This window comes from Solea senegalensis, linkage group LG16, assembly GCF_019176455.1.
Source record: "Solea senegalensis isolate Sse05_10M linkage group LG16, IFAPA_SoseM_1, whole genome shotgun sequence".
In the NCBI taxonomy this organism is placed as follows: Eukaryota; Metazoa; Chordata; class Actinopteri; order Pleuronectiformes; family Soleidae; genus Solea; species Solea senegalensis.
In genome coordinates, this window is record NC_058036.1 from 13,325,944 (window position 1) to 13,346,436 (window position 20,493).

Genomic DNA, 20,493 nt, shown 5'->3' on the forward strand with positions numbered 1-20,493 from the left:
CACACATGGTGAGTGAAGGTGCGTGGACTAAAAACACGTGACCGTGTGATGCTGAGTGTCTGATAATCTGGAGAACTAAACTGTGAAAGCCACCGACGAATCATGTGCGTTTTAATGTAATGAAAATGCCGTGTGTGTGTGTGTGTGCGCGCGCGCGCGTTTCGTCTGTGTGCCTTTAAATGGCGCGTGGTGGCGCTGAGTAGAGGGCGGACCCGAGTGGCGTGCGTGCGCGCGTGCGTTTCCCTATGTTTGTGTGTGTGTGTGTGCTTCTGGGTATAGTGTGTGTACGCGCGCGTCCGTGCGCCTCTTGCTTGCAGGCGCTGCAAGTCGCACCGGAGCGATCTGCGGCTTTTTTGTGCGTATGATGCACCGCGCGCTCGACGCACCTGTGCGCACAACAAACCCAGCCCGGTACCGCCTGGTTCCCCCCTCCTCCTCCTCCTCCTCCTTCTCCCACCCCCATTCACCGCCCCACCGCCCCTCCGCCGCTCCGCTCACGCACCAGCATCAGCACCAGCACCGTGAGCATCGGGGGGGAAGAAAAACGCAGAACCCTGGATGTTTTTTCTTTTTTTTATTCACAAAAAAAAAGGAAAAACGACATCAGTGTGGAGTTTAACTGCTGGATTTTACGTACTCGGACACTGTCGGTGGACTGTGGAACCAAAGGTCAGTACGCGTCGTCTTTTCACTCCAACCTGTTCACGTTGGCTGAGAGAATCTGTCAGAATTGAACGTGGCGGGGCAAAGAAAAAAAAAAACAATAATAAAAAAAATAAATAAAGAAGAGCAGGTTCTAGGTGGAATATGCGGCAGCAGATAATTGGACTCTGCTTATTTGCTCCTAGTGCGCGCAGGTGTTGTGGAACTTGTCACTTTTGAAAGGACTTTTTTTTCTTGTTATTTTTTTGTGAGTAACGTAAACGAATGAAGGCAGGTGTTCGTCTCCTTGAAGGCACAGCAGCGTTTTTTTGGGGGGGTAATTTCTGCCATGTTGGCCTCTAAATTCCCCTCGCTGGAGGAGAATCAACGTGACAGGCGGGTATAGTATTACACACGTCCTCTGCTCCCCCTCAGGCGGTGTTTCAATGTTCATATAGACTCTAAAGGATGTCATTTGGGCCTTTTCGTTTCCTTTTATTTTGTAATGTTTTTCAACATATTGTAAATGCGATTCAAACCTCCGGTGTGTGCCACACATGAAGAGCATCAGCCCAGAAAAAAGAGGAGCCTGGATCTCTACCACTTCTTTCACCTTGTTTCTTTTCTTTTTTTTTTTGGCTGATGAATAATAGATAAGATGAACGCCAGGTGTCCAGTGACCGCACATTGTTCTCGTCCGCAGCCTCATGTTTAAAAAGCCAAACAAACGCACCCGGACGCGCCGCGCCGCGCCGCGCAGACGCACGTGCACGCACGTATCACCCCGTCCGCCCAGCAAACACGGTTAATGCGCTCTTTAAATATAGATGCTCAAACTGATGTAATGCGAGCCTCCGGTACTTATGACGAACAGTTTGATACATGACCTTTGTGTGTTCACGAGGACGGACAGTGAGGGAGTCCCAGCGGGCTGCGCGCGACCGCACCGCGCAATAACCGACACATTCCTCCATTATCCGCCTTCCTTTTCCGTTTGCTTTGAGGCCTTAGAGCCTAAAAATCTACACGTCAGATACAACTGGCTCCTGTTTTCACACATTAACCGCGATATTAAAACGAATGTCACCCGTTTTCCACCTTTTAAATAACATAATAATAAAAAAAACGCCATGAACATTATCTATATATTAAAATGAACCCGAAATAATATCCAAATAAATTAAACAAATCTGACATGGATATTTCAGACGTGGTCTGTGTGTAAAATGGCATTTCATGAAAGAGATGATGAATATAATTTGGATTATTTCTCATCCCTGGAGGATCGAATGGCGTGCACACATGGAGGTTTGCTGAAATGTGAGCGCCACACTGCATTTCATGCTGCACGTCTGAGCTGTACAACTTTTTTCCCCCCCCTTCCCCTTCCTTCCATTTCTGTCTGTCACTACAGTCCACACCTGAAAAATCCACAGCGTGGGGCCTGCTGCTAATCAATCCTCTGTGTGGTTTCAATTCAAATGAGCGCACTTTTTTTCCCCCCTTACATTGCGACGAATGCAATAATAATAAAAAAAACATTGACATAAACAAATAGAAGAAAATCACGTTGCATATAAGGCCTTTAATGCAGTGCGCCATACAATACATACAATAATAATAATAATAATAATAATAATAAGCACAAGTGTCCAGGCCTCTCCCTGTGTGTATCCATACATGTGTCCATTAATGTCCAGCACCTGCAATTTAATGCGAAGTCACTGTGATTGTGCCAATGCGCGAATATGACAATTAGATCATTATTATTAGTATTATTTTTAATCGCTGCAGCAGACATTTCGAGTCATAGAGTTAATAGGATTATGAGGTTCTTCTGAAATTCTGCAGGGGGGAGGGGGGTTCATAATCAGCATCCTAATCCAAAAAAAAAAGGAACCGGGATTGAGAATGGGCGTGACCCAGCCGCCACTGAATGCGTCTTCTTCTCTGCAAAAAGGGCCCCAAAGCTGCTTGATCACCTTAAATAATAATTATATTTCGACACCAGCAGCAGATACTGTAGATCATTTCTGTCTCGTATTTATTTTTTTTAAGGATGCAAACGACATTAATATTGTTGGGTGATCCTTTTTCTTTTTTTTTTTCTTAAATCGTTTTGCTGCATTGCTGAGGATGAGAGGGACTGGATTAGATATGATTTTACATTTAAATGCTGCTGCTGCTGATACACACGGTGTTATTTCCATATGTTCTGAGTGGAATGTCAGCTGCTCGTTCTCTGCAAAAAAAAAAAGAAAAGAAGTGAAACCACCATATTTAATTTCCCTGCTCGCTCTCCACCCATTCCTTTCCCTCCCTGTGTTTTTTAAAGCAAGGCTGCTGAGTGAAGGATGGAGGCTGTTTTGGGTAATTTGACTGTCCTGCTTTTTTTTTTGCTTCTGGTTGGCAGCCGATTAACTGCGCTGACAAATCAGGCGCAAAAAGCCAAGGGCTCTCAAGGTAACAGTAATCCCTCTGGGCGGGGAGAGTGAAATATTACGCAGGATTTTTTTGAAGAATACTCCTTTTCTCTTAATTTGGTCGTTTTGCTGCGCGTTCACGCGGCGGTGTGAACGCCCACACACACACACGCTTTTCCCCCCCATCTATTTATTTTTTTTCTAAAGGCGCAGTAGTGTGTGAAATTGCTTGATCATAAATATTGTGCATTTCAGATGTGAAATAATTCATAGACCTTAAAACCTAATTAAATCTTAGGGTGAGGCTTAAATACTGAGCAAAATCTTTTCTCCTTTAATAGTATAGAAGGCCTTTAGTGCCCTTTTTTTTCATTTTTATCAGTGTCAAAATACCAACACAGATTTAGAGGCATAATAATAATAATAATAATAATAATAAAAATAAAATAAATAAAACACTTTAATATGTATATATGATAAAGACATGAAGGATAGATGGAGAAAGATAAATCAGGGCCACATCAGTGAGAGGCAGTGTGATGTTATATAAACCACTAGTGGGAAAAAAGGCGTGTGTGTTTGCTTGTGAAGTGTGTAATGAGTGTACACAGCTGATGGAGGTGTGTGTGTGTGTAGTATATTCTGGGTGTCTGCAGTCGTGTGTGTGTGTGTGTGTGTGTGTGTGTGTGAATATGGTTTGATTTTGGTGGTGTGTTTGGGATTTGTATTCTGGTGAGAATACAGATGTTGGTGTAGTGTAGATGCAGATGCCTCTCTTTCTGCGTGTGTGTGTGTGTGTGTGTGTGTGTGTGCAGGCGTTTGTGGGGTGCTGGGTGCTCTCTTAACTGGGTGATGTAATGCCGTGAAGGGTGCTGCAGCAGAACCACAGAGCCCAGAGAAGGCGTGTCCTGCCTGCAGAGTAGCTGGATAACAACACGGCGCCCACACTCACACACGCACACGCACACGCACACGCACACACGCACACACACACAGACACGCCGGTGCCAAAATCCCACACTCACAAACAGTCCCCACCCACAAACACACAACCCTCCATCCCTCACTTCCTCCCATTTCACATGCACCTGCCCTTTACTCGTCTGTTTTGTTGTTGTTGTTGTTGTTGTTGTTGTTTTTTAATTTCTGTCCGTAAAAATAAACAGTGGAGGTGACACAGCACAGAAAATAGTGGTAAATGCCAAATAGTGGATCAGTCTGCAGACAAACCGGAGCATAATTCTTGCTTAGAATTTACTCGAGGATTATTTCCATCAGCTGCTTGCTTTATACAAATATTAAATGACGTTCAGTTTCTATGGCGTGATCAGTGTCATCATGTCTGAGAATTTAGGCCATCATGGGGAAAAGGTGGGGGTGGGGGGGTGGTTGGGGGGCGGCGTCATCTTTCAGACAACAGAAAAAGATCAAACTGACAATAAACTGTGGACATTTGGATTATTTTACCTTGTTGTTGCAGCAGTGTTTAAGAGGTGGCGTTTTCTTAGGAGATGATGTCACTTCTTTCCACCAATTCATGGTGTAAATGACGAGGATAAGACGAGGCCATCGTACGCAATGTTAGTGAACAGCAGTAAATTCATGTTGTTATTTTTTTTCACCATAAACAGCCTTCTCCTGTGTCACATTACACTTTCCTCTTTTTTTTATATCACATATTCCTCTTCATATATATTTATTATTTTCACTCGATAAACTGAGGCCGAATGGATGATATCGGCCTAAAACGGTCAGCGGTTGCTGTTCTGTTCTGTGTAGCCACAGACGTTGGAAGTGTGTGTTTGCCATGTGATGAGGAGTGTACGAGCAGTGTGGGGCACGGCTGTTTTGTGAGATGCATGAGTGGGAGTGGATGAGGTGGAACATCCCTCCATCTCTCTTTCTCTCTCTCCCCTTCTCTTCTAGCGTTCACTCATCTCTCCCTCTGCTCTGCTGTCTCTCATCCTTGCCTCCACTGTCGGCCTGCATGTCCTGATCAAATCATTTCAGAGTGTGCCACTGCAGCGTCGCAGCTCTCGCTGACTCTATTGTAAGATGTAAATGACTATCATCTATTGGAGGACATTTTGTCACTCCATCTGGATGGTGTGTGTGTGTGTGTGAGAGACAGAGACACAGAGAGACAGAGAGAGAGAGAGATCAGGGCACCTGCTGTAAAATTACTAGTAAGTGGCATCCATTTAAACAGGAGGGGCCTACCGATTGGCTGCTTTTATTTGCATTTACACACACACACACACACACACACACTCTCCCTCCATCCTAGGTCGCATGGTTGTTAATAGGATCCAAAGTGCTGCTGCCTTTTGTCAGTGTGTGTATGTGAACTCGTCCCTGTGGGGTTTGTCAAAGGCGCCTTTCACTGAGAACAATGATTCGTGCCGTTTAGCCTTTTAACCCCTGATGCTCGACAAAAGGCGCACACACACACGCCCGCGCACACACACACGCGCACTGAAGTGAGCTAATAGTAATGCCAGAACAATTCTGCAATTTTAAGCCGTGTCGTGTCCAGTATATGCATAGATCTAAGTGCGATTGCAGCGTTTCGGTGATCGAGCAGCTTATGCTGAAGCAGTAAAGGCACAGTATGTAATAGGAGCGACCGCAGATAAAAAACCCTGCTGCAGAGAAAAAAGAAACTTGCATGTTAAAAATGACTGAAAACAAAAGGAAGGTTGTCAATGTCAAATATAGAGGGGGACGTTTTCACCACATCTGTGTTTTTTTTTTTTTTAACACGCACCCACAAGATATTATTTTTTTAAAATGTAAAAAAAATGCAACAAAAATATCAAATTGAGTATTACAATTGCCTGTTTTATATAGCATTAAATAATGAGTAATTTAAATGAATCTGCATTCAATTCAGTTAGTCAAATACAATTAAATGTATAGTTTATATTAAATGTATAAACTAACCCTAACCCTAACCCTCGCGAACATTTTAATAATGATAATAATAATAATGATTATTTTGACTACATAATTCAGCGAAAACTGTAAAGTCCATTCTAATAGAGGCCTGATAAGCAGCGTTTGATGCATAAAGAATCCTCAGGCGTGATGAGTCCTTAGATCAGGGGTGTCAAACTCATTTTTGTTCAGGGGCCACATACAGCACAATTTGATCTCAAGGGGGCCGGACCAGTAAAAATAGTAAAATAATAGCATAATAACCTATGAACAACAAGAACCCCTTTGTTTTTTCTCCTTTGTTTTACATTTAATGAAGGATAATTTTACAAAACATGACATTTCTTGAGAAATATAAATGTAATTTCAACAATATTGTGCCTAAATTTACTATTTACATAGCACACTGGATCTACTGGGCGTCTGGAGCATTTGACATTATGTTTAGATTAGTGTGAAATTTTAACAAATTCATCCTGTGGGCCGAATTGGACCCTCTGGTGGGCCGGTTCTGGCCCCCGGGCCGTATGCTTGACACCCCTGCCTTAGTATTAAGTATTAAATATCTGTCTGAATTGCTTTCTTACACACAAAACACATTTAGTTTTATTAGTTGGTAATAAAAAAAAGCACACATTTGAAAAATATTATACATTTGATAGTCTCATTTGAATCTCATAAAATCTTGCTTGTAGTGAATATTGTCCAATAGCATTTTAGTAGCTGCCATTTGCTGCATATTCATGAGTTTTCTCTGACCCTTTACTCACCAGTCAAACACCCAGAGTGATGACACTTCAGTGTAGGGCCTCGGCGACAACAACGTAATGTATATTACAATGTCAATTTCTTCAAAAGCAACAAAACAAAGGGTGAAATATCATTTTGCGGTGTAACAGGATCGCTCCAAATGTTTCAGCTCTGATCTTTGAGATGTTTCTCTGTGTGTTTCATTTGTGACATTTAAAACCAGAAGTTTGCTCATGTGGGAAAGGTGAAAGAAACCAAATCATCTTTTATTATTAACCTGACATTTATCGTGGTCATGACCTGGAATTTGTTGTGAATATTTCTGGCGATATTGTCCAGCTGGGCAGTATCTAAAGGTGTGCCTGAAAACCTGAATTGACTATTGACTAGCAGTAGCTCCGAGAACCAGTACTAGTTGGTACCGGTTCCTGCTCAGTTCAGAATTATCGACAAGAAGCAGGAGAAATGGTGCTGCTAGATTAAGACTGATTTTATTTTGACTTTTTTATCCAATTTGCAACTGTTGGCATCAGCCAATGGTGTTTACCAGCATGCTGAATAAATGCTCAAAAGTCTGGACTCCCTTTGTTAAATTTGGACCGCGGTGAAGTCTCTAAACACGTCCTCCACGTTTCCACTGAGTGGAACGGTTCTGTTTGGTACAGTACGGTATGTTATGATTAAGTAGAGTACCAAAATAAGCCAGCCCAACTGTTCCATACTTTGGCACCCTTCCCTTTGGGGCACTGGAGTAAAATGGTTCGATGAGGGTGGAGCTAGATTGGCTCCAACCGCCTGTCACTATGTGATGCTATGTATCTCGCTGACGTGGCCATCGGGTACAGCCCACACTCCGCCTACCAGGTGATGGTATTGTTCTCAGTTGAAACGCAAGCCTGACCAAGGGCTATACCATTCCAAACTGTACTACACTGCACCAAACTAAACTTTACCAGTATGGGAACACAGCAATAGAAATGACTGTTGGTCAAATATGTTGTTACTCACTCCACATTCTGTTACCATCACTTTTAATAACTTCAAGAAAACAGTTGACTCTTATCAGTAGTATCAGTAGTAGTATTTTGGGATTGATAAGCAAAAATACCATGTTTCCTGTACTGCTGGAAGCAGGTGCAGGCAAATCCCGCATATGTTTCTGTTTGAACTGACTCAGCTGACTCAGTTTGGTCGTGCGATGAGATCGTTCCGATTGGTGCCAGTTGGCGCGCGTCCATAAAAGACTCGCAGGTCAGCCTGTTGTGAGTGTACATACAAAATGAGTGTGAGTAGGTAATAGATGCCTTGGGAAAGCTGTATGATGACCCCTGCCTCGGTGGTCTACAGACTACAGGCATACAAGCACCGTTGGGAAAGACTGCTATGGATTTTTTGCACCTCTGTCAAGGACATGTCTGCTCTGGGGACAGTGTTTCTGGGTCTTTCTATTCACTACTTATAGAAGACATGGGGTGAAGCCTGATTCTTATGCCTATAGGAATACAGTTATGTAAAGTGAGTTTGTTTCATGGCAGTGATCCATCTCTTGGGATCTTTGGCGCTTGTCCCCGACCATTTTTGGCATCCTGGGGTACAACGGCTATCAACCACCTTTTCAGTAGGGAGCGACGGAGGATAAATCGGAGTCTACCAATGACGTTATTAGCACTAATGACGGGTATGGACAGACACAATTACATATTAAATTCAATCTTATGTAAATTGGCTCTGGATTGACTTGTACTATAGTTGTTGTCAGTCAGCCACACACACAGCCGTGAAAACGATGCAAAAACACAATCAACAGTGGACTTCTAAACAGATTGCAAGACTTGTTAAGGACTTGAAAATATACCGCATCTTTCTGGGAGCCACATATTCTTTCCCATTAACATAACATAACATAACATAACCGTTTGCAGCTCGTTTCGTTTAAAGAAAAGGAAGTCCAACTTCATGACACAAAGCGAGAAATGATAAGTATGAACTTTCCCATTTGTGATAATGGTGTAATGTACTGTGATAAGCAGGATTTAGTGTCTGAAGTAATGAACGGGCAGTGTAACAGTATGGGATATATGTGTAATTAAGTGCAGACATTAAAGTTGACCAGGCACTCTATTCAGAAAAGACTGTTGATGGATTTTTAATCTTCCATTATTTATCTGTATGTAAACCAAGTATATGATTATGAAGTGATAACTGGAAAACATGAAAAAGCAGTGCTTCTCAGAGTGTGGTCTGCAACATGATTCAAGGGTTTATTGGAGAGGTGAGGAAATATTCAGACTTTTAGGTGCATTCATGACGGATAAGACTTGACTATGGCAGTTAGGGTGACATCAGAATCAGAATAGCCTTTATTGTCGTATTGTCAAAATACAAATATATAAATAACAATTTTAAAAGAGAAAATAGAAATATCAACAATAAAATGAGAATAAGAAATGTTGTTTACATTTTTTTCAGAAACTATGACTATGTATAAATTAACATAAGATAACAAAATAACATAGTACAGTATAGTGCGACACAGTCAGTGGAAAGAGGAGGATGAGAAGGATTGATGAGTGAGTGACCATTATTGCCTCGTGTCCCCCGAGTGGAGCAGTTTGGTTTTACATTACACATATTTTTTTGAGTTTCCATTAGGAATAGTACCAAAATAACCAGCCCTAACCGTTCTAATTTTTGGCGCCAGAGTAAAATGGAACGGTACGGTCAGCTAATTGGGCGATTGGTGTAAATATCTCATGTAAGTTGAGGTAAACAACACGGCCCACACCCCACCTATGTATTGGTAAATGTTGAGTAAATACACGTGTGCCCTTCTTTGCACACGACAACATTACATAAGCACTCTTTTAGGAGGTAGAACGTATGAACTGGATACTGCACCGCACCAGTACCTGTTTTTTCTGTGCTACTTGGTATTCACGAGGATCGCGGAGAAGCCCGTCTTTCCAGGCTGGTCATCAGATAAAGGCAGTCTGCCTGGCTGACTGATAGTCATGCACTGCCATGAGAATAATGAGACTAATTTACCCGGCAGATGACCGATAACTCCGCACAACCTTTGTGGAGGAGAGAAAAATGCAGCACCATCACTGGCATTTTTAATTAGGAATTGGTGGCTGCCAACAGTACAGTACAGTTCACTAGACTAATTCTTCTTTTTAAGAAATCCTATGTGCTATAAAACACACTTTTGTTGTCATGAGAACAAATTACTACATGCAGTTTAGGCTAATTGTACCATCCATCAGGACTGTGGCCATGGCTTCGGCCAATGGGATGTCAGAACTAAGAACGCAGAACTAATTCCGGCATATTTATACCCTGCTTTATACCAAAACACTCAAGTCATTTTCTAAATGTTCCACTTCTGTAACAAGAAGATAATAAATGTGAGGTTTGTCACAACTGAGATTCTGTACATGGATTCCTGTGTACAGTAATAATGAGGAACAAATTAATCTGACAATAATTATTAAAAAAAGGATTTAGACAATTAAAATGTCAGCTGCACCTAATGATTATATTAATTAGAAAGGAAAAGTATTTTTCCGATGACTTGATCCACAAGTATTTCTGTGAACCAGAAATATTCAGCTTACTGTCATAATCATTTTTAAAAAATAATTGATTTTCAAAATAGTTGGCAATTTATAGTTTAAGTAATTTATAGCTTAATCACTGTAGCCCCAATTAAAATCGCTTAGTTAAATCATGTCTGGAGGAAAATCTTGGAAAAAGCCCCGAGCTGATTGTCTGTCAGATTTCACCTCAAACTGTCAATCTACTCGATATTTTAAGATTTCTCTAAATGAACGCGGAATGAGGTGAGTCAGTGGAGTGATGAAATGTTCAATGTGATCATAGTAAAAATACTCCGACAAGAAGATCCTCAATTCAAAAAAATCTTACTTAACTGAATCTATGATGATGAGCACTAGTCTCTGTGGGGCATTCCTTATTATGAACTACATTGCAAAATGAAGATTTGAACTAACTGGAGGAGGAAGTACACTTGTTGGAAGGACACTTCATTCACCATAGTGTGATGTTTGAGAGTACACGTCAGCATGTAGACCTTCTGCTGCCTCCTCACACTGTATATAAACTGGAGTCAGGTCAGTAAACATCAGTGGCTCCTATAGCAAAACACCAACTCCAACACAAACCCCTACAAATAGAAGTCAACGAAGTAGCAGCCTGTTCAGCCTGCTGTTCACATTACATGTCATATTTCCTGTTTTACTGTTGTAGTCAGTTGTCATATTGGCAGATCTTGATGTGTTTGCGATATCTGATAATCCATTTTTAAAGCCAATGTCTGCCATTGCCAATATCATGCCGATAATATCGTTCATCCCTGCCCACATCTGTCGGGAACCCTCGTGAGATTGAGCACAGCGATGAGGCTGTGCTCAATGTTTGTTTTCGTTTTTGGAACTTAGCTTTAGCCTCTTTAGCTAACCCCATCAGCACCTATGGCATTGTTAAAACAAGTATAACCATACAACACTTAACATGCATTTCCACCTCATCACGGTGCAGTTTTGACGGTGTTCACCATGACCTGCTTTTCACATGTAGTTAGCATGTAGTTAGTGGGACATGTGCGTTTGCGGACATAATGAAATTTACCAGTGCCTTTGAATGCATCTTGTTAGCTCCACATGCTGTAAACCCTCCATTACTTTGACTAAGTCTTGTGGAGTTTAGAATATTCGATGAATCATACCACTGGATATAGTTTTTGTTAGAGATGCCCGTCCCTAGTATGGTTCGGTTGTTATGGTACCTTCTATAATGATCTGTCGATTATTTTCTCGATCTCACACTTGAAAATGATGTTCTGAAAATGTCTTGTTTTGTCCACAAACCAAAATGATTCAGTTTTAATGATTTATTCGTTATATGGTTTTATTAATACTACTACTATTACTACTACTACTACTAATAATACAAAATTAATCAACTATCAAAATAGTTGACAATTAATTTAGTAATTGGTTAATAATTGTTTTATAGTACTGTATTGTACTGAGCGCTTATGATGGGGTGTATGAATGTATGTGAATTTCCAATTTGCATTAATCAATCCAATCCAATCCAACTTTATTTATAAAGCACTAAAACAACAACAGCTGAAACAAAGTGCTGTACATCAGATATAAATAAGACGAATAAAATGTAAAAATGACATCATAAACCTAACAACAAACAATAATACAATAAAATGCATCATCATCATTATCACTATTATTATTGTTAATATTGCACTAATGCTGATGAAGCCATTGTAACTCTGTGCTTCTCCTTCTCCGGCAGTGATGGAAGAGCGAGAGACCTGTGGAACCCTTGTCCGCTCCGTTTCCCAGCAGACAACATGAAGGAGGAACTTCAGCTGGTCCTGATAGACAGAGAGGTCCATCCCATCAGACCTTGCACCATGAGTCTTAAGAGCATCTTTTTTGAAAAGTAACAAAGAAATTCAACCAACACCACCTCCTTTTGTGTCCTGGAGGATAGTAACAACGGAGGAAAACGACCATCCCTCCATCGGACCACCCAGCAGCAACCGGACAATTTACTGCTGTGACTGACTTTAAGACTGTTAACTACAACGACTGTTCTCCTGCTACTGCCCTTTCCCTTTTTTATATATACATATATATATATATATATATCAATAACTGCACATACTGTTAATCAAACTGTAGATCCCTGAAATTCAGTCTTTCCACCTGAAGACGTCAATGTGATTGAATTCCCCCGACAAACCTTTTTTTGGATTAACTGATTCTTTGCAACTATGGATCTTGTAGGCTTTTCTATCAGACTGCACATGTTCCTCAGCACATGTCTGGGACTGGAGTTTTTTGGCACACCGGGTCAGTGGGCACGCTACCTCCGCTGGGACGCCAGCACCCGTGGTGACCTCAGCTTCCAGTTCAAAACGGACGCCTCAGAGTCGCTGATGCTGTATTTTGACGATGGGGGCTACTGTGACTTTCTGCTGCTGTCGGTGGTGGAGGGCCGGCTGCAGCTGCGCTTCAGCATCGACTGCGCCGAGACGGCAGTTTCGTCTGAAAAACGGGTGGATGACAGCAGGTGGCACGTGGCCACTGTGGGCAGGTATAACCTGCGCACGGTGCTGGTGTTGGATGGCCAGGTCGCAGCCGATGGTGTGAAACCTCAGCGGCAGTTCATGAAAATAGTCAGCGACCTGTTCCTGGGTGGAGTACCTCAGGATATCCGCAACGGTGCGCTCACACTGCCTACAGCGCGAAACATGCAGCCCTTCAGGGGCACAATCACAGACCTCAAATATGGCGTCTCGCAGCCAGTGTTGCTGGGAAGCTTTAAAGTGCCCCTGGAGTCGGAAGGATGGTGCAGTGTGAACCCTTGTGAGAATGGCGGTACATGCTCAGTGGTGGATGGACAGCCCATCTGCGACTGCTCCAAAACAGAGTACAGGGGCCGCTTCTGCAGTGAAGGTAAGTCGAAGCTTTTTAAAATGTCACCCTCTGTAAAAACACTCTATTTCTTTGCTTTTTTTGTATTCAAAATCCAAATTTTACCTATTGGACAGTTATAGCTGCCAATCACACTGGTTTCCACTCATATGTGCTGCGCTTAATTGTCTATTTCCCTCTAAAGGGGAACATAATTTACAAAAGTGCCATTGTGTTCTACTAAAGAAATCCTAAACCAGTGATTTAGACCATTAACAACCCAGTACAACCAGTGGAGTCGCCCCTTGGTGGTTAACTGCTACTTCTGTCCTACCTCCAACTTAAAGGCTATATGTCCACTTTGTTTTTTATGGCCATTGAATGCATTTCCAGGAGACCATATACCAATTGTGTGTCATAGCTCAGGGCTTGATTTGAGTTGCCTTACACATCTGTGACCACAGTTAACTTAAAATCCTATCCCGCTATTCTAAATCATAATATAATTGTGCAAATAAACTATCAATAGGGCAAATTCTCAGTGTTCTTATCATCATGGTCTTTCAAGGCATCATGATGTCGAAAACATTGACTTTTTAATCTCTAGTTTAAAGATTGTTTCTGGTATTACACCCGGTTTCGTGGTCTCTGAGGCTGTTTGACTTTGTGGGCTGGCATCAGTCTCCAAGTGTGCGCGTGTGAGATTGTAAAATCAGAATGCTAATCTGAGCGTGGTTAGCGCAGTGCAGCGAAGCTATGGTTAATAGTATCCAGTCCTGCAGGCAGTGATAAGGACGCCTATAGAGAGAGAACGGGGCCTCCCGAGCCCCCTTTCTTCACCTAATCACAAGATGGCAGGTGTTTTATATCACATCCTTTTGTGCGGAGAGTTTTTGCCCGGGCTGTGTTTCACTTGCTCTTCGGCTGGATTTACCCAGACCAAGACTCGTGTCTATTAAAAGAAAAGCCCTTTATTCATTTGCTTCCTGCAGGATACATAAAAGCTACTTTCACCTGCCTCTGCACGAACTTGATTTCCCTATGATTTGATCAATCTCCAGGGCAGAACATTGCGTGATAATGATAACGCAGTTGTTGTTTTCTTTCCTGTGGAACATGCAATCCCTGCATGAAATGAAACCACGCACCGCTTCTTACGCTCTGGAAAAACCTCTTGTCATGTGTTTAATTATTCACAATCAATACGGTTTCTCCAGGTTTTCCAGTAGCCCAGGAGTACACAATAATCAGGCTGCTTATAAGACAATCAATACCACTTGAATGAGAAACCTGAAACTGTTTTATCGCCCCCCTCTAATTGATTAATTCAGATCACAGGTACTTTGCTTTAACTCATTTGTCTTGCTGTTATTCTGGGCTAATGTCAAATCTCTGCTAGATAGAATGCCAGGGAATCTGGAATCAAAGATGATTTATTTCTAAGTGTAACCGCTGCTGCTGCTGCTGCTGGTGTTTGAAATGATGGAGTGGACGAGGCTGTGGGTGGTGTCGTTCCTCTTCTCTGTCTGGGTGGTGGCGGAGCTGCGTTTCACCGACGTGGTTGGCTGTGAGCTCTGAGCAGAGCCGTCTGTCCTTCACTTCTTCTCCTTTATTCGTCTTTCAGTGCAGACACATGAAAACAGACGCACAGTTGCTGGTTTTTTCAAAAGTATACAGAGGAAAAAAAATAAATTGTGCTTCCCCTCCCCACACATGTTAAGTGTCTCTAGGCTGCAGCTGCTGACTGGTGCGGAGAGGAGGAGCCACGTCTTCTTTTTATTGTTATTATTATTATTATTTTACTCTAATCTTATTTAATCTAATGGATTTTTGTGTGTGTTGTGTTCTGTGAATCAAAATGTGGCTAAGGCCTCAAACTGAAGGGCATTAAGCTTCTAGACGGATGCTTACGGACACTTTACACCAGGGGCCTCAAACTCAAATGACCTGTGGGCCACTGACTGTCTCGTCTGGTCAGTCGGGGGCCAGTCAAGTAAAAAAAAATTACATATCAATATGCCGTATTAAGTCCTTTTTTTATATGTACTCTATTGCCTCGTGTGAGAATAATAAAATAATAGATACAAATAAAGTTGGATTGGATAATTTCAAAATATAAGTGCTTGCTTTAATATGCAACAATAAAAAAAAACATATTTATAATGCAAAATTAATCTAATAATTTAAATATAAAAACATATAGAAATTAATCATTACAGCTTGATATTGTTTGAAGGGCCACATGAAATCGATTGGAGGGCCACATGTGGCCCCCGGGCCGCCAGTTTGAGACCCCTGCTTTATACAATGCACTTTGGCTGATAAAAGACACAAATGTATGTTTGCTTATCACTCACTGCTGAAACAGAACTTAATTGACTAGATTTATCAAACTATCTTTACTGTTGACAGATTTTTCTAGAGGCAGACCAATTTAGCCATTATGAGGAAGTGGTATCAACCGATTAAGATTACACACATCTGTTTTTTTTTAGATGTAAAATGTAGGTTTTATTTATTTATTTATTTTTTTTAAATTAAGCAATTTTGTTGTCATTGATTATCAAACTGTATATTTTAAAGGAATATCCAAAAACATAAAAAAAACAAAAAAACAGCATCATATTTTCAATAGATTGGCATTGGCCATAGAAAAAACTTTATCGTCAGCCTCTAGAAATGTTTTATTTATTTTTACCTTTATTAAACCACATAAGTCAATTTGCCTTGGAATTACTAACCCTGGCAGATAGAATATGTTCTAAATTGATGCACTTTCATTGTGTTTGGCTTCAAATAATTTGTTCATTTTCTGTTTTAGCACTTTTGTAGGTTTTTCATTACGTCCCACTGATTATTATACATTACATCTCCTTTACTGTAACAATGTAGATTTCCCTAAAGGATTACCTGTCTTATCTTAAGTATATGCTTGTTCTACACGCACAGAAACAACAGCTGATGGAGTGATGAGCAAACTGTGACTGATAACCTTGGTGATTTCAGGAGCTGAGACGGCTGCCTCATAAGGACAATGCACAAAGATGATTATTATTTCTTAACTGGCTCCACCTTTTTTCTTTCTGTCTTGTTACTGCTGGATTTGCAGAACACTGCCTCTGGTCCTCCTGCCAACGCGAACTGCTGTACCACACTGCCGTGTAATTAAAAGCCTAAAAAAAGATCCCAGAGGCTGCAGAGTTGATTACCCTCCACTTTACAAGTGTGTGTTTGACAAAGCGACATACTGATGATTGTTCCTCGCTTGGTCTTAACAGCAGTCGGGCTAAAAATGTCAGATCTGTGCAGAAAGCGGCGCTGGATTATTCAAATGCAAAAGTGTTTTTCTTCTGCAAAGATTGAACGTGATGTCGATGATGTTTGTGACTTGGAGTAAAATGGACTGTATAAAATAATGGACACAATCTTCTGGTTGCAAAATCAACTTAGAGCATCTGTCCGCACATAGAAGTCAAGGACGTTCCAAAAAGATCTGGACAAGAAGGCATCATGCATTATTTTTTCTCATCATGGATGATATTTGCTCATATTGAGGACCTACTCAACTTGATTTTTGCCTACCATAACACAAACAGTGGGTGGGGTTTACATTAGGAGTGGGTGTGGCTTAAAAATAGTTTCAAAATGTAATTTGAACCATGACAAATGGCTTGGATTGAGTTGGAGGTTGAAATTCTGAGCCTGAAATGAATGGTTTGACGCAAAGTTGCCACTTGCTTTAAGAATTGAGCTTCAGATCAATGTTTTATTACAAAAAAATAGCTGTTCACAATTTTTTACACTCTATTTTTTTACAAACTTAAGTTGAACCCTTAACAATATACAATTTACACCATGTTTTCAGCAAACTGAAAGTGAATTGAGTTTCAGACAAATGTTTTTTTTATTGCTAGATTAAAAGAACCATTTATAATTTATACATTTTTATGTAAAATGGAAACTTAATCGCAGTAGTCCAACATTTTCTTAAGGAGTGAACGGTCTCAATTGCTAGGTTAATTTACACTGTTCACCGTGGTTCTAAATCGAGTGAGAATAAGGCTCATTTTCTCGAAGACTTCCACTCAAATGGACTTCTTTTTGCAGTCAGTAGTGGAGTTGCCTCCGGGTGGCACAAAGATGACGTCCATTTTTATACCAGTCCGTGCGGCGTTACCCACATGCTCTCTCTTCATGTGCTCAGTAATTTTCACCTAAATGTTTTTTGACTGAAGTGAAAATATCATGTGGTGACCAAACACTATATAATTCCTATGGGAATTGTGGGAATCATCCATGGATTTAGCCCCAGGAAACACTTGGCCTTTTCTTTGTTTTGTTGAGTTTTGACAGCCCAACACTTCCATATAATGTTGCATGTGGCTAAGGTCAATGAATTATTTTCCCCACGAGGTCCATAAAAGTCCATATGACTCATCCTTTGGGAGCCATGAAAAAAAATAAAGACGGTACATATGGTGATATTATATTAACAATAAAAGCTTGGAATTTCTATTCACAACCATTTAGTATAGTGTTGCTCCACAGTGTCACTATTTTTAGGTTCATTGAGGCGAGAGTTGTTCGAAAGTTCTCTGTCCTGCTACAACATATCCTCTCCCTCATTCTCCCACAATCCTCGCTCCAAAACACACAGCAGCTCCTCAGCGCCGTGCTGGGCGACTCGGTGAGGCATCAGTGTTCGTGTACGCTGATGTGTGAGGTTGCTAGGCCACTTTTCCCAACCTTGATTTACAGCCTCCACACTGGGACCCGCTCCCAGCTTTGATTTACGCCCCGACTCTCCCTCGCTCTCGTCTGGCCGCCTCCTGCCAGGCACTGATAGGTGAGTGGAAGCGGAGAAGTCGAGCAGCTCTGGGAGAATTTAGATTGTTGATTGTTAGGGGATAAATAACACACTTAATGAGGCTGGCTGAGGCTTACATGCCTGCTTTTTGAATACATTATAGAAATACAGAGACGGAGGGAGAGAGGATGACATTCATTTAAAGAGTACACAGTGTTTGACTGATGCACACTTTGTTACTCAGATTAAAAAGAAGAAGTTTCAAATCAGGTAATATACTTCGGATAAGTATAGATTAAATTGAGTAAAAGTTGAAGACAACAATTCAATGTGGTTTTATGGGCATTTATGCAAATCAGAGGTGACATTGAATAGCAATTTAGTTTTCATTCAGTCATCTATAATGAACCCTTGCAATATTGATCCATCCATCCAGCCTTCATGTGAGGGCTGCGGGGCTGCTGGTGACAATCCCAGCTCACTCAGGGCAAAAGGTGTTCTGTTGACATTTAAAAAATGATATGTTGATATGAATTGTTTTTGAATATATATATATATATATGTATATGTATATATATGTATGTATATATATATGTATGTATATGTATATATGTGTATATGTATGTATATGTATATATGTGTATATGTATGTATATGTATATATGTATGCATATATATATACATATATATGTGTATATATGTGTGTGTATATATATGTATATATATATATATATGCACAGAACTATTTCTGTATTTCTTCACAGAATAATGCTGTCACTCATGATGCTTTTATACATTGATTTATCACCTTATTTACACCTTTCACTTTCAAAATAAAAAAGGACTGCAGACCATGGAGGATGATGCTGCATTCAGACAAGTCTTTTATGATTCTGCTGTCCTGTCAGAGCAGTGGGAGGGGTCTTCTTGTCACATGTCCTCCAGCAGGACACTCTGCATTGGCCAATCACATACATACACTCACACACACATTCCTGGTTGCTTTGAAACTTTCAACAACAACATTATTTGAGTTGTTGGTGATTCTTTTTTTCACTTTAGTATTCCTAACCATGGTGCAATGTTGTGGCATCTGATAAGCCCTTAGACGGATTATTGGATCATATTTCATTGTCACACCAGCACCAAACAAATGAGGCGCTTTCATTTTTGCTGCAGTATTCAACACCAGATGGAAACTCAAGGATTTTTATGTTTATTTTTATTTTTTGCATTTTTATCTGCATTGCATCAGAGCATTTATGATGAGTCAGATCACAGGTAGCCATGCGGCACTTCCACCATCTTTTGCAGCCCCTGTGCCCAACATTTGAAGTTCAGCATAACCTTTTATGTCAGCTCCACCCAGTCTGTACTGTTATCAGCATGGTGTCTCCACCCACAAAACCGTCTCCATAGCTGTTCTCCTCAAATAATGCCAAAATCATGCGTCAGACCTTCTGCCAAAGCAGGATGGTCATAGAAATCGTGAAGAGTGACCCTTGGTCTTTCATGGAAAAGTGCCGTAGCAGCAAAGATGCTGGACTCTCTTTGGAGAAGGAACAAATTAAATGATGTCAAACATAGATGAAGATGTTTAACAGATAAGGAGAAAGTCTGGTCACAATGTTTGGATTACATTGTTGCTTACAAGTAACAAATTGGAGAAAATTGAATACTTGACCAAGAGGAAACCCATCACTGCCGTCACCAACCACAATGTAAACACAGCACCACTGTCTGCTGTGCATCACCCAGTCAAGAGTCCACTATCTCGGAGCAGATGGCTCGTGCAGCCTCCCTGGCTGTTTCTCCAGCTGCCCCTGTGTTCATATCAACATAAAACATGGCTGTTGCCGGTGAGATCAGTCAGTGAGGAGATTATGGCTTTTACAATGATGATTAATCCAATAATAATCAAACCTTCAGCACGGTAATGAATAGATCCTTTGTCCTGTGAGACTTGTGTATGTGTGTGTGAGTACTTGTCCCTGACAGTGAGGACGTTTCAATGCAAAAAAAAAAAAACAAGCAGAAAAGAAATTACAGTATTAGGATAACGGTGTTAAAGAGGTTAAAGGATTAAGAGGAAGTGATTAGAAAGCAGCAACAACAAAGCATTTTGGTAAAAAAAAAGTAAAGTGAATATAAAATATGTACAATTATAAAAAGAAAACATGGTAATAATGCTGTGAAGGAAAGTTCAGTGTAAAGCAACCGTCTTCCATTTCTAATACAATGTCAGGACATTAGAACAATGTCAACAATGTCGATTGGCCTTTTTTGAGCAATTTCTTTGCTTGGCAAAATTCTATTTTAACTCTTAAATGACTCAAGCAGCCTTTTACAAACAAACCATTTATTCAGTTTGTTTGTAATTAGTGTCATCAGGAGTGAAATTTGTGCCAGATTTTGTATAAACGCGCTTGGAGAGTCGGGGGTTAGGTGTGGTATCGTTGTAATGAATAAG

At 40.8% G+C, this 20,493-nt stretch overlaps 1 protein-coding gene across 3 annotated transcripts in view; it reads left to right on the forward strand.

Annotated features, from left to right (window-relative positions):
* Window positions 1-348: 348 nt before the first annotated feature.
* nrxn3a (neurexin 3a) overlaps window positions 349-20,493 on the forward strand; it is a 138,283-nt gene continuing 118,138 nt past the window's right edge. For 2 of the 3 annotated variants that reach the window (XM_044047175.1, XM_044047177.1), the window contains exons 1-2: window positions 349-669; window positions 12,090-13,258. In XM_044047175.1, coding sequence (XP_043903110.1) covers window positions 12,574-13,258 — 685 coding nt within the window. In that variant the 5' untranslated portion in view covers window positions 349-669; window positions 12,090-12,573. The remainder of the gene's footprint in view (window positions 670-12,089; window positions 13,259-20,493) is intronic. The other variant, XM_044047176.1, reaches the window with a different exon arrangement.